The following is a 14,811-nucleotide window of genomic DNA, read 5'->3' on the forward strand; positions in this document are numbered from 1 at the left end:
TGTGTGTATGTGTGTATGATTAGTGTTTGTGCTGTCTTGCTGGCCCTTAGGTCTCTGGCTGCTTATCCCATTTCTACCCCAGATTTACAGTGAGAATGCTGAATTACAGATGTGCGCTTCTGGATCCAGCCTTTGATGTGGGTTCTAGGACTCGGCTGAGGTTCCCAGGCCAGTGCCAGCCCTTTCCCCACTCTGTCACCCCATCCCACCTCCACCTCCTTGTCCTGTTGCTCTTTAAAATAGACTTTGTTGTTGTTGTGAAATGGCCATAATTTTAAATACTTGATTTTAGTGGCATATTGGGCTTGCATTAGTGAAAAAGAGAAGTGTACCTGAGACACAATTAATTAGTAATTAATTCACAAAGGAAAATATTTGGCTTACCTCAGGGTCAGGGGATAATTGAGCAACTGAATATGGGCAGTTGCATTCCATACTGGGTGTGTTATCTCTTCTGTATACATTTGTAGACATTGTGATTCAAGTGCAAATCTGGCTGTAATATTTGGAGATGCAAATATTACAGAGAGAGTTTACACAAAACTGACATTATACCCAAATCTACTTTTTCCTCCTTGTTAAATAACTGTCTCCTAAGTCATATGGTTCCTTACATTGCATGCGAGGTTTGCTATCTTTTTGTGTGAAACATTTTAGTGCCTTAGAAAAGATCTAGTCTTTTATTTTTTATTTGGTTTGTTGTTGTTGTTCTTGGTTTTGTTTTGTTTTGTTCTGAGGCACGGTCCTTCTACATAGCTCTGACTGTCCTGGAACTTGCTATGTAGTCCAGACTGGCTTCAAAAATTTAAAGATCCTCCCGCCTCTGCCTTCCAACTGTTGGGGTTAAAAGTGTTTGCCACCAAGCCTGGCTAAAACTAGTCTTATTAGGCAGAGGCAGGAGGGTTTCTGAGTTCGAGGCCATCCTGGTCTACAGAATGAGTTCCAGAACAGCCAGGGCTACACAGAGAAACCCTGTCTTGAAAAACAAAACAAAGCAAAAAAACAAAAACAAAAAACAAAACAAAAAACAAAAACCAAAAAGAACTAGTCTTATTTGAACAGTAGGTTTGTACGAGTGATCGCACCGAGGCCTCTTTCAGGTCTCTGCCTACTTATACCTTGTACTGTGAGGACAGATGTCTTTTCTCAAAGTTGCTGGTTGATGAAACAGGATAATTCTCCTTTTTTAAACTATAAACTTTGGAAGTTAAATTATTCTGACATTTGCTGTCAGATTATCATAGTAAATGTGAAATGGTTCTTTTTGTCCACCAGGAACCTCATGGTTCTCTTTCAGAGAGTCATTTGTGAAATATGAATGAGCAGCTCCTTGGAAGCTGGCAGAGCCATAGACTGTGTATGCAACCTCCCACATTTCGGCTTAGACTTGAGCATGGGTGCTCAGACTTTAGCTTTCCAACTCTGGCCTTGCCTTTGCCGCTTCCCTAGTTGAAGCTTCTCGGCTTTTGTACATACATATTTGGCTGAATGGAGACCTTAGGAATTCCTTGAGGAATTTAGTAGAAGGAAGTTTGTTACATGTGTATTTATCTCAAAACAGTGAGAGTATTGGGTCAGAAGAAACTTTTCAAGGTTAGCCAGAAACAAACAAACAAGTCCAAAAGCAAATGCAAATGCAAAAAAACAAAAACAAAAACAAAAAAACAAAAAACAAAACAAAAAACTCAAAACAAACAAACAAACTACATACTCAACCAAATCCAATCCACTTATCTGTAGGTAGTAGAGTCTCCCCTCTCCCAGGAGGACTTTTCAATATAATGCGTCAGGTGGCATACTGGCATCAAGGTTAAGAATGAACTGCATCAGAAAGCCTGGAAGCACACTTCCTAGGGCATGGTTAGGGAACACTCCTCTTAGATGCTCAGTATCACAGGAGCTGAACTGTCAGGCCCTGCCCAGTGTCTTCTCCAACCCCTCATCAGCCTGGTGTTGAGCTCCAGAAAGAAAGCTTACTCCATGTTCCCAGTGGGTTGCTCCCTTTCAAGCCCATCTTCACCCCATACACTTGGCTCTTTCTCTCACCCATTTCTAGGTCTATGAGCACACGGCAGAGTCTTCTAGATCTGCAGAGTCGTGGTGATCACGAACCTACACTGGTCACTGCTTTGCCTCTGGTTCCTTTTAACCATTTTCTGACAATAACCTTCTACTTCAAAAAGAAAGTTCCTATTAGTTTCTTAGCCTGTGTTGGTATCTCCATCTGCACATGGTTAGTAAGTCTGTCTGATGGTTTACCATTGATTTTCAGGTTCCTCGAGACAAGAGACTTCTGTCTGTGAGCAAAGCAAGTGACAGCCAAGAAGACCAGGATAAAAGGTATGATGTGAGGGAGTGAGTCTGTTTGCCTCCTAGAAAAACCTTTTCTATGGGTTTTGAAAAAAGGAAGCTAGGTACAATGGCATATGCCTTTGATGCCAGTCCTTGGGAAGCAGAGGCAGGTGGATCTCTGTGGGTTTCAAGCCAGCCTGATCTGTTTACTGAATTCCAAGCAGCCAGGGCTACATAGAGAGACCTTGTCTCAAGAAACTATCCACCTGCAACATAACCTGAAGAGTGGTTTACTGGTTTAGTTGCTTTTGGTCATGATCTGGGCTTGATTCCTAGTCCCCACATGGTGATTCACAACCTTCCTAACTCCAGTTTCAGGGGATCTGTCACCCTATTTAGATCTCCAAGGGGACCAGACATGCAGGTGGTACACGTGCATGCGGTCAGGCAAAAACATTTATACACATAAAATTAAGTTTAAAATACAGCTTGAGCAGGAGGTTTGGTTTTTTTTAGAAGAGGTAGAAAAAGCCTCACTTCTTCTGTCTTAGAAGCCTGGACCAAGCATGCTTGTGCTCCAGAGGGTCTTCAGCAGGTTCTCTCAGATGAAGAGCTGACAGTTAAAACTCAGGAGCTAGAGGTGATTGCCTGGAAGAGCCTGCTGCTGAATGCAGCTTTTTGCCCAGCCCCACACTCTTTCCTGCAGTCTGGCCCTTCAGGGAGTGATTGCTCTGAGTCCCGGGGAGGCAGCAGGTTGAGACTGGGGAGCTGCTAGCACCATCAAGATGTTAGGAGATCATCTGCCTGACAAGATGGCTGGCAAGAAGACGCAGATGAACTGAGACTGAAAGGGGAGGGAGAGGTGATCATACCTTTTTTTCTGATGAAGCCCATTGGAACATGTAGCTTGTCACCTTTTAGTTGTGGTTGTTCCTCCATCCTGTCTCAGCAGGCTTTCATGCTTGCTCTGTGGTCTGGAGCGACTGGGGTGTCCCTTCTCTTCTGGATAGGATCATGGAAAGAAACGAGAGGACCAGAGGGGACTGAAATGCTTAGCTCGGCTATCAGTCGCCCCACAGATCACCTGTTGAGTCTCTGCCCTTGCAGTGGGATGGACAAGGGTTCCTACTGGAGATTTACACTTTGTTCTTTCTAATTACCCATTTGGGGGCGTTGTAGTCTTGAAATTGTGGTAACGAGTCCTTAAGTTGATTCTATTCTAGAAGTGTAGTTCACCATACAGTGTGATTCCTGAATTTATGAATTTTTTATACTAATAATTTGATTAGATATATGCAGCTGTGAGGTTTGCTTTTTTTTAATCTGATAATAAGAACCCTGAAAGATATTTTGACTTGTGTGTTTTGCTTAGAATTCATATTTTTATATTAAGTAGAGAATGAGTGAATCTGGCCTGAAATAGACTAAAGAGAAGTTTGAATATTTTGGCAAAGCCAGTAATACTGTCTGTAAAGAGCCTCAGGTGGCTAGTAGGCAATTGCTGTGTTTAGCAGTCTGAGTAGAAGAACCCACTTACAGCCAGCTTGCAGGATGCTATCCACAGATATTGATGGTCGTGGATGAGATGGGTTAGGGAAGTCCTGAGGTACAAGTAAAGAGAGGGAAGAATGCCCAAGGGCTTTTACCGTGTTAGTCTTGTTTGGATCCACTAAGGTGGTCCTGTTATGGCAACATGATTTTCTTCCTGTTTGTTTCTTAACACTTACTTTTATAATGGACTCCTTTTTTGAGGGAGTATCTATTAACATTCCATGAAGTATTCAGAACAGTGGGCTTTATGAAACACTGATGCAAATGGGTGGTCTGAATGTTGACATCACTTGGCTTGTTGGATTCACATAAAACATAATGTCTAACTCCTCACTGTGTCTTCCATGTGAGCCACTCTGTTGTATGACAATAAGAACAGTTTATTGCTTAAAGCCATGATATTTATAGACTATAGATTTCATTCTTTGGGGAGTTGACTTTCAGAGTCTTAAGCGGCAGATTTGCAAGCCTCAGATGGCCAGGTATCTTTACGTAGACCCAGTCTTTCTGAAGCTTCACTTTGAAGTTCTAGATGGGAAATCAAAGCAAAAATCACCAGCTCTTGCTTGGTAGTAAGCGAGAGACTGTTGGATTTCTTTCTTTATGGAATGAAACTGGGACAGCTTAATTCTTGAGAAAACTAATTTTATTCATTTGTTTCTCGAAATGAAATATGCCAGTTGACCCCAAATAGCACATGCTACATAAAGAAACTCAAGTTCACAACAAAGATGAGGATCAATAAAAAGCATGCACTTTCTCTTCTCTGTTCTATTGAGAACCATTCACAAATGTTCCTCCTCCCACGACCTTAACTGAGTGTAAGATCATTCTCTTTATATGCACGCGTGCACATACACACACACACACACACACACACACACACACACACACACAGAGTAACCTCACAGTTCCTTTTTACTACCTGATTGCTACTGAAATTCTTTAATATAAATGGAAGTATTTCATTATATCCTGCCAAAACTTTCAAAACCATTTTCCTTCTCTGTACCACAGGAGTAGTTAATGAGCTCATTCTACTTAAGCCCACTTAAACAGTTCCTTAAACCTTAAAATAATTAAGTGCAGAAATATCCATAAACTGTTATTTCTCAGTTGATGAAGATCTTACACTGATAATTTCTTATTTCATCTCACAGAATAATGAAAAACATCCTTCCTACCAACTTTTCAAATTACTATGCCATATCATCCCTCTCTCTGGCTGAGACAAGGTCTCGCTCCATAGCCCAGGTTAGCCTGGAATTCTGTAAGTAGCCCAGGCTGGCCTCAAACTTGAGTTGTCCTCCCATAACCTCCCAGTTGCTCTGTTTGCAAGTATGAGTTGCCACGGTGGTCTTTCCTCCTTTTGAGACTTCCTATCCAGATGAGAAGTGCAGAGAGCAGTGCACGGAGCCTCTGTTGCGTGTAGCGTATGGTGGCCATAGGCTTTTGGTAGTCTTCCTTGATCTCTGCTATGTTCCCTTCAGCCACCTTCAAAATCGCACTGTTGGGCTGGAGAGATGGCTCAGTGGGTAAGAGCACTGACTGCTCTTCCAAAGACCCTGAGTTCAAATCCCAGCAACCACATGGTAGATCACAACCATCTGTAATAGGATCCGATGCACTCTTCTGGTGTGTCTGAAGACAGCTACAGTTTACTCATTTACATAAAATAAATAAATCTTTAAAAATATAATTTCATTGTTGCTGGGTATACACCTTTAGTCGAAGCACTTGGGAGGCAGAGGCAAGCTGATCTTTGTGAGTTCAAGACCAGTCTGGTCTACTACCAAGTTCCAGAACAGCAGGACTGTTACACAGAGAAACCTGTTCTCAAAAACAAAGCAAAGCAAAACAAAACCCACAAGGCAACAAAAACCCCAAAAACCCACAACAAAATGCAAACAAGAATCCCACTGTCAAGTTATCCCCTCTGCTTCTCACTTGAACCTCTAACACTAAGAACATTTTATTATATAAACTTAAAACCGTATCAACAGCTAAATTAGCAATATTAAATATTGCCAAATTCATGGTCTATAGTCAGCTGCCTCAAAAATTACAACACCCGTACATCACTTTGGTTTGTTCAAGTTAAGATCCAAATAGTATCCTACAATATCTACCTATAATGTTTAGGTATTAGCATTCTATATTTAAGATTAGATAGCATTTCACTGTGTAACCCTGGCTGGCTTGGAACTTCCTACACAGACCAGGCAGGCCTTGAACTTGAGGCTCCATCTACCTCTGCCTCCTGAGTGCTGGTATTAATGGCATGAGGACTGGTTGTTAAGAGTTTTTTGTTTGTTTGTTTGTTTTTTGGTTTTTTGTTTGTTTGTTAAAAAGATTTATTTATTTTATGTATTTGTACCAGAAGAGGGCATCAATCCCAGTATAGACAGTTATGAGCCACCATGTGGTCGCTGGGAATTGAACTCAGGACCTCTGGAAGAGCAGTCAGTGCTCTTAACCACTGAACCATCTCTCTAGCCCCCTGGTTGTTAGAATTTTAAAAGTCCCTTTTAATCTAGACCAGTCCTTCCACTCTTCCTCCTGGTGTGTCTGCCTTGTTGATAACTTAGCCTTGTCCTTAGGGGACCCCGCCTCCCTGTGTTTTACTGGCCAATGTCGATATTCAGTCTCCCAGCTTTATCTCCTGAGAGCTGAAAGTTAGAGGTCAGTGATAAGTTTAGGACCACCTTCCTCCTTTTTTTTTTTTTTTAAAGTAGCGTGTCTGTTTCATAGAGGGTTGAGACTTCATTCAATATGCCACCCAGGGACACACATACTGAACTATCTTAGTTATAATGGCACAAAGATCCATGACATCTAATTGCGAAGTTCCTCTCAGTCCTGCTTGTGAATGCAGGATGGCTGCCTGCATTGTTTGTTTCAAATAATTTATTTATTTTTATTTTGTGTACATTGATGTTTTGCCTGCAAGTCCGTGGGAGGGTGTTGGAGTCCCTTGAACTGGAGTTGCAGACAGTTATGAGCTGCCTTGTCGGTGCCGGGAATTGAACCTGTGTCCTCTGGAAGAACAGCCTGTGTGCTCTTAACTGCTCTCTCCATCTCCTGCACTGTTTTTATCAGTTTTTAAAGTGGAGCTTTATTCTTAATTCTATTCCGTCACCGGTCTGAACACACAGAAACTGCCTTGGTACCAGTGAAGCCCAGATCAATTTGAGCGGAGGCGAGAACAGAGTGCAGGTTCTGAAGACTGTCCCGGTGAACCTCTGCCTAAGTCAAGACCACATGGAGAATTCGAAGCGCGAGCAGTACAGCGTGTCCATCACCGAGAGCCCGGCCGTCATCCCTGTGTCAGGCATCACGGTGGTGAAAGCCGAGGATTTCACGCCGGTGTTCATGGCTCCCCCGGTGCACTATCCCCGTGCGGATGGCGAGGAGCAGCGGGTGGTTATCTTTGAACAGACCCAGTATGATCTGCCCTCCATAGCCAGCCACAGCTCCTATCTTAAGGACGACCAGCGCAGCACACCCGACAGCACCTACAGCGAGAGCTTCAAGGACGGGGAGGTGAGTCCCAAACCCAGACACCCTGCCAATCTCCACTTGCCACTCACGAGATTAGATGAAATTGAGTTTATCTACTCTCATTATTTTCAATGCTTTGATGGTAATTTGGTATTTTGAAACAGGTGGAGGAATATTTCTGTCTGGTCTATTTTTTTGGTTTTTCAAGACAGGGTTTCTCTGTGTAGCCCTGGCTGTCCTGGAACTCACTCTGTAGATCAGGCTGGCCTCGAACTCAGAAATCCGCCTGCCTCTGCCTCCCAAGTGCTGGGATTAAAGGTGTGCGCCACCATCGCCTGGCTCTGTCTGGTCTCTTAAGGGGATATTTTAAGTTTTTATGAGGTGTTAGGAGAAGCTTATGTGGAACTTCCAGTTTTAAAGGGTTTAACTCTGATCCTTTTTGAACTTTCCAAATGGTAGATGCTAGAAATGTTGCATGTCCATTCTTTTTGTAAAAACAGTGTAGCTCTTGGCAGCTTTTGGCAGCTTTTGGTAGACTGATGACCCCGAAGTAGGTTGCATTCGTCATCCAGTGGGCTTTTATTTAGTGTGTACTTTCTAACAGATCGAGAGGTCAAATTGCTCTCAAGCCCACAGATGTCACACAACAAGTGCTTTTGCTTATCCATGTGTTTTAGATTCACAAATTCTAAATGCATAAATGTAGAATTTTGATAATTATTTACGTCTGGGCAGTCAATGTTGGAAACCACCTCCTAGAAAATTTTTACCCTAAAATGAACCTCTCTGACCTTCAGGTCCTCTTTTTCTCTTGACTCCTGGCAATCAGGAATTTTACTGTCAAGATAATATTTCTTCCTTTAAAATTCCATGTAAGTCGAACAGAATATAATAGTTTACATTGTCTTCTTTCATTTATCATAGTTTTGGGTTTATTTGCTTTTTTCTTATGGGTAAACAGTTTTTCAGTTGCAGGTCTGTATTCCAAGGTGAGTGCATATCACAATTTAAGAATCCATTAATCGGTGGGTATTTGTTTGATTTCAGTTTCGGGTTATTATGCTTAATGCTTTTCTAAACAGACTGGTGTATTTTTTAATAGGGTGTAGTCATTCATTTCTTGTGAGTATCTGTGGCTCCTGGACCACGAGGCCTATGTGTGCCTTACAAGGTGCATGCATACGGCATTTATGAGTTAGCTTCATTCGTGACGTGACAGTCACTTCTGTTTTCCACACCCTTGCCCTTACTTGTAGGATGATTAACCTGCTTGGCCTCAGGTCTCTTAGCGACGATTTGGTGTCCATTCTGGTTTCAGTTCGAGTTTCTCTGATAACTTGTGAGGCTGTGTGTTGTTTCCTGTGATTCGCTTTTCCTTGTATCTTATGTGGAGTGTCTGTTCAAGTCTCTGGGCAAGTTATGTTTGTTTTATGAAGTTGTAAATAATTCTTCAGGTAACAGGAATGAACATAAGCCTTTATCACCTATATGCTTTTAATCCCAGAGTCCTTTTGTTTTCTTAATTAGGTCATTTGGAAAGTATAGGAACATAAGCAAATCAATCTGATCTAACCAAATTTGTCTTTTATAGTTCATGCTTTTAAATGTTAAGATTTTCTTCTAACCCAATGTGTGTGTGTGTGTGTGTGTGTGTGTGTGTAAACCAACATATTAACAATTTTCTCATGTGTGTGATTAAACACAATTTTCTTATATGTGCATTTCTAAAAATGTGCATTTCATAGTAGTTTCTTCCCTTACATGCAGTTTTCTGATCCACTTAAAAGTAATTTTTAAATTTTTTTTCTAAATTTATTTATTTATTTTTTGGAGACATAGGTCTATATAGCTCTGACTGTCCTGGAACTCAATATGTAGACCAGACTGTCCTCAAATTCACAGAGATCTCCACCTGCCTCTGCTTCTCCATTGCTAGGATTAAAAGCATGCACCCATACACCTGGCTATAAATTTTTGTTTATTTTATCATTATTAGCATTATTAGTTTATTATGGTGGGTTTTGTTTTTTTTTTTTTCATTTGTTTGTTTGTTTGTTTGTTTTTGAGATAGGCTCTTTCTCTGTGTAGCCCTTCCTAGCTGTCCTGGAACTCATTCTGTAGACTAGGCTAACCTCAAACTCACAGAAATCCGACTGCTTGGATTAAATGTGTACACCACCACTTCCCAGTCTAATTATTATTATTATTATTTTTGTGGTATGTATGTGTATATGTACATTCTTGTGTGCACATGCAGATGGAAGTCAGAGCACAACTTTTGTGAGTCCTTCCTTTCTTTTCACCATGTGGATCTTGGACTCAGCTTGTCAGACTTGGCAGCCCCTACCTGCTGAGCCATCTCATAGTATCAAGCAAGGCTCCAGGTCCCATTGTACACTGATGTATACTGGTGTTATTTCAGTTCTATTTATTGATTTTGAGAAGATATTCTTGTGTCCATTTACTTGCTATGAAATCTTCATAGAATATCTACTGACGATCTCTTTGTGGGCTGTGTCTCTGATTCTTGACCTAGAATGGACAATGAACATGTGGTTTTATGTCATTCAGGAGCAGTGCCTCAGAGGAGAAATAAATCGCAGTGGCTTTTTTGATTTTCAGCTTATCTGGGCCTGTAAAAGTAGGGCGTGGGGGACGGCTGGTTTCCCAAGGAGAGGCAAGAAACATTGGTAGATGCTGAGTGCCCTCAGCTGGCTTCCTGTTCAGAACCACTGGGACAGAAACACCCAAGAGCCACAGGGCACATCTGATGATGGTTAGCTATGTTGTTACTGGGCAGAAGGATGAATGGGCTGCATACATGTGATAGATGGCTACATGCATGTGAGAGATGACTACATACATGTGGTTAGTTTGCTTTTGCGACAGCCTCTGCCTTGCAGTGGTAAATTTACTCTCAGTTCTGGAGGTTAGTTTGGTCCTGAGGGCTGCCCTTGGGAGCCATCTCTCAACACTCCTGTATTGGAGATCAAGTTGTCACACCACAACAGCAGCATTCTTCATGATTGTTGTCTGTGTTTTCTCAGTGAGGAAGGTAAGGCAGAAAGGGCACTAATATTAGTCATTGCATCCAGTAGGCAGTGTCCCCTTCAATGCCTTGACTCTCACCTCTCAGTTTTGGAGAAGAGTTTGTGGTCTTACTCAGTGTCTCATTAATTCTACTGCACAAGACAGTGACCCACCCAATGTTTGTTTAGAATCTTAGCGTTCTTTATCTATCTCTTCGGATAGGATATTGTTTATCTTTCAGGTAAGGACTAGAGACACAACGTGTTGGCCAGCAGCAGTAAGCTATTCAAAGGTGACTAGTAACCCTCACCACCCTCCGCTGGCACCAGATGCTTATGACTGCCTGCTACATTCTCTGAGTGATTGCAATCAGAGCTAAGAAATTATTTGCCCTTAGGGGCTATCATATTTCTTTAAATTTGGTAGTTTCACAACTACACTTTTAATGACCTTGTAATAAAAAGGAAAAAAATTCTGCCATTCTGCTTCTTATGTGACATCACATAAGATCAACAACGACCTTTTGTAGTTTTTAAACGGAGTAAAGGATCTTGTAGTCTGATAGTGTGGAATACTTGACTCACCCCCAAGTACTCGGGGTGATGTTGGAGAAAAGCAAATAGCTGAAACCATCATTCAATCCCATGGGAGGTCTGTGGTTTTCCATGGGAGGATTGCCATGGGTGTAGATGTGTTTGTTAGTCATGGAAGGGTGTGTGGATGAGGACCAGGACACTGTCAAACTATTTGGGGGATATGTTATCAGATATGAGCGTGGTTTAGATAAAGAAGGTTATGAGAGGAAGCTATTGTACTGGGGGCTTATTTTGGAGTCCTTGAGTTAGCAAACTTGCTGAAGGCCAAAAGGGAAGCTCTGCTCACTCCAGTCAGCTGTTCTCTCCTCTTGGAGAAAACGGTGTTTGCTTTGCAGATTGTATTTCTGCTGAGGTGACTTGAGTTGGGCAACCTGTGATCTCTATGGATCCAGGATCTCTAGCCATCTCTTGCCAGGTGGTCGTGAGCATGAGTGTGAAGTTGTTCACCAGAAAAGCTGATTAAGGAAAACATGACTAAACACCAGTACTTCTTTTCAGTAAACTACAGAAAGGTCTGTGACTCTGGCTGAGTTGACCTTGTTCATTTGTCATTGGAGAGTATGGGGGGTGGGGTTGGATCTTGTCAAAACATAATAAAATTGTTGCTCTGGAGGTGGCATGAGTCTACCATGGCTGGCTAGGAGTGTCTGCTCAGAAGAGCTGCAGCTTCTATGGGTAGCTGTGCTGTTGAGAACATGGCAATCAGATAAGGATGTTACCTCTCTTATGTCAGCCGTGCTAGTGTTACACTGGAAGTATCAATGTTAAGAAGCCAGGAAACAGCATGGGTTCCAAACCTTGGTTGTGATGGACTGTCACACACTGCTCTAGCACCATGAGAACAGTTTGTAGTGGGGATTGAACTTGGCCCTGCACATGCAAGTGTGAGCTGTATCCTAGCCATGTGTATCATTGTATCATCTATCTATCTATCTATCTATCTATCTATCTATCTATCTATCTATCTAATCTATCTATATCTATTGATCTATCTATCCATCCATCCATCCATCTATCCATCCATCCATCTATCTATCTATCTATCTATCTATCTATCTATCTATCTATCTATCTATCTGTCTGTCTGTCTATCTCTCGATCTATCTATCCATCCATTAATGAATCTAATTTATTCATTTATCTATTAATTTGTTTATTATTTTTATGAGTATGATTAACGCTCTTCTCTCTGAACTAAAATGGGACCTATTCTGATTTTTTGTTAAGCTTTTAAGCTCTTTTCTTAAAAAAAGATTTATTTATTATATACACAGTATTCTGCCTGCATGTATGCCTGCACAACAGAAGAGGGTACCATACCTCATTACAGATGGTTGTGAGCTACCATGTGGTTGCTGGGAATTAAACTCAGGACCTCTGGAAGAACAGTCACTGCTCTCAAACTCTGAGCTATCTCTTCAGCCCTGGACTTATTTAATATAGTAACTATCACATGTGGCTCACCAGCTGATGTGAAGAGAATGAATGCTCAGTATAAATGGGCAGATGATCAAACTGAATGGAGGCGAGTAGAAAAGGCATCACATGGTTTAGCTGTGTCTGACTTTCCCACAGATAAAGAATTCTTGTCTCCTATGGACTGTTCTTGGCAGGTATCTTCTCTGCCTCATACCTCAAGAACAAAACTAGAATGCTAACGGTCATTTTAATTATGCTGGTATGAGCACTCTGGAGGCAAGGGCATGCGGATCTCTTGAGTTTGAGGCCAGCCTGGTCTACAGAGTGAGTACAGCCAGGGATATACAGAGAAACCCTGTCTTGAAAATCAATCAAACAACAACAACAACAACAACACTACTCCCCCAACCAAGAAACAAAACAAAAATAGCTGATGTGCAAGGGTCAAATATACATTATCACACATTTTAACTGAAAATAGATTTTTTCTTTATATAGTATGCTCTTTATTTTTTTTAGATTTATTTTTATTTATATGAGCACTGTAGCTGTCTTCAGACACACCAGAGGAGGGCATTGGATCCCATTACAGATGGTTGTAAGCTAAGAATTGAACCCAGGACCTCTGGAAGAACAGTCAGTGCTCTTAACCTCTGAGCCATCTCTCTAGCCCCATATACTATGTTTTGATCACTGTTTCTCTCCCCCAGGTCCTCCTGGATCCTCCCTACCTCCCCACTCCTCCAATACCATGACTTCTCCTCTTTAGAAAAGGATCAGGCAAATAAAATAAAACAGAATAAAAGCAAACAGACAGAGGGGAGGAAAAAAAAATCTAAAGAAAAAGCACAAGAAATACATACACATGTAGACACATACATATACACATGTACACACGCATGTGGACATGTATACCACACATATATACATGTAGACACACATATACACACATGTAGACACATACATGCACACATACACACATATGTAGACACACATACACGTACATATATATATACATTCACACATGTAGACACACATATACATACATGAACACACATACACACATGTAGACACATGTACACATGAGGGGAATGAAGAAAGCGAAAGAGATCCCATAAAAACACAAAAATTGAAAACTATAATATTTAAGCCAAGAATCAGTAAGGTTAAAACAATATTAAAAATATACAGCCAAAACATTATAAAAGAAAAATCCTCTAAAATACCATTGAGTTGTTTTGAGCTGGCTGGTCATGGCCTGCACTTACAGGAGGCTGGTCATGGCCTGCACTTGCATGTGGTTTGTTTACCCACTATCACATACACACTCTTTACCGACTCCAGATGAGTTCAAAATCTGTAGATGTTTTGCATGAAACCATGGTGAGGTACAGTGATCTGTGTCTGCTGCTGGCCTTTTTTTTTTTTTTTTTAATCAAGCTGTAAGTAATACTCAAAGAGTGGCTGGCCCTGACAGCTGTGATCAGAAACTCCAATGAATCATTTGGATTCTAGTTCTCAGTCCTAAGTCATGTGTTCATGCAGCCTACCAAGTCCCCATGTAAACGAGTGCCATGTTTTCTAAGTGGACTACTTATTTACTATTTGTTTATTTATTTATTTAGACAGGGTTTTTCTTGTAACAGCTCTGACTGTCCTGGAACCTGTTCTGTAGACCAGGCTGGCCTTGAACTCATAGAGCAAGATCCACCTGCCTCTGCCTCCAGAGTGCTGGAATCAAAGGCATGAACCACCACCACCCAGCTTCTCTTAGTTTTAAAAAAGATTATAAAAATACATAGCAAGGATTAAAGAAAAATAATCACACACTGTGTCATGGTTAATATTATTTTGTGGCTTTACTACAGCTCCTTTCTAAATGTGTCTAGATCTCTATTAGGGGTTTCTACTCTGCTTCAGACCATATTGTTCCCAGATAAAAGACACAGAAACCTTTCAGTTTACAATAAGCGTAAAAGCACCAGAGTTGGGCAGATAGCAGCCTTCTATGCTATTTTGCCTACTTCCCTGTGGTATTCCCCGAGATATCACTTGCCATATTCTGTCTGGGCCGCTCCTCCTCCATCAGGCCAGCCCTCATGGCCATGAACTCATGATCTACCTACCCCATGGGCTTAAACTGATCCTTGGCTTAAATATTATATTTTTCAATTTTTGTGTTTTTATGGGATCTCTTTCTCTTTCTCTACCCTTCTCTCAGTTCCTCTTCTCCTCATCCTGAACCGTTTGCTTCACCTTCCTCTCTTCTGCCCAGGGGCAAAGTTTATACAATAAAAGCTGGTGTTCCTAAGATATAAGGATCTCCCCATGTGGGGTTAGCAGTAGGTCTTGGGGGCCATTATTTAACATTTGAATATGTAGCAGCACCAGACCAACCATACACACTTGGCATCGGGGGTTG

The 14,811-nt window shown here is 41.4% G+C and overlaps 1 protein-coding gene across 3 annotated transcripts in view; it reads left to right on the forward strand.

The window, feature by feature from the left end:
• The window catches only part of Grhl2 (grainyhead like transcription factor 2), a 126,254-nt gene that overhangs the window by 31,116 nt on the left and 80,327 nt on the right, over positions 1–14,811 (forward strand). For all 3 annotated transcript variants that reach the window (XM_031358293.1, XM_031358292.1, XM_031358291.1), the window contains exons 3-4: positions 2,273–2,340; positions 6,999–7,386. In XM_031358293.1, coding sequence (XP_031214153.1) covers positions 2,273–2,340; positions 6,999–7,386 — 456 coding nt within the window. The remainder of the gene's footprint in view (positions 1–2,272; positions 2,341–6,998; positions 7,387–14,811) is intronic.

This window comes from Mastomys coucha, unplaced genomic scaffold (assembly GCF_008632895.1).
Source record: "Mastomys coucha isolate ucsf_1 unplaced genomic scaffold, UCSF_Mcou_1 pScaffold7, whole genome shotgun sequence".
NCBI classification, from domain to species: domain Eukaryota; kingdom Metazoa; phylum Chordata; class Mammalia; order Rodentia; family Muridae; genus Mastomys; species Mastomys coucha.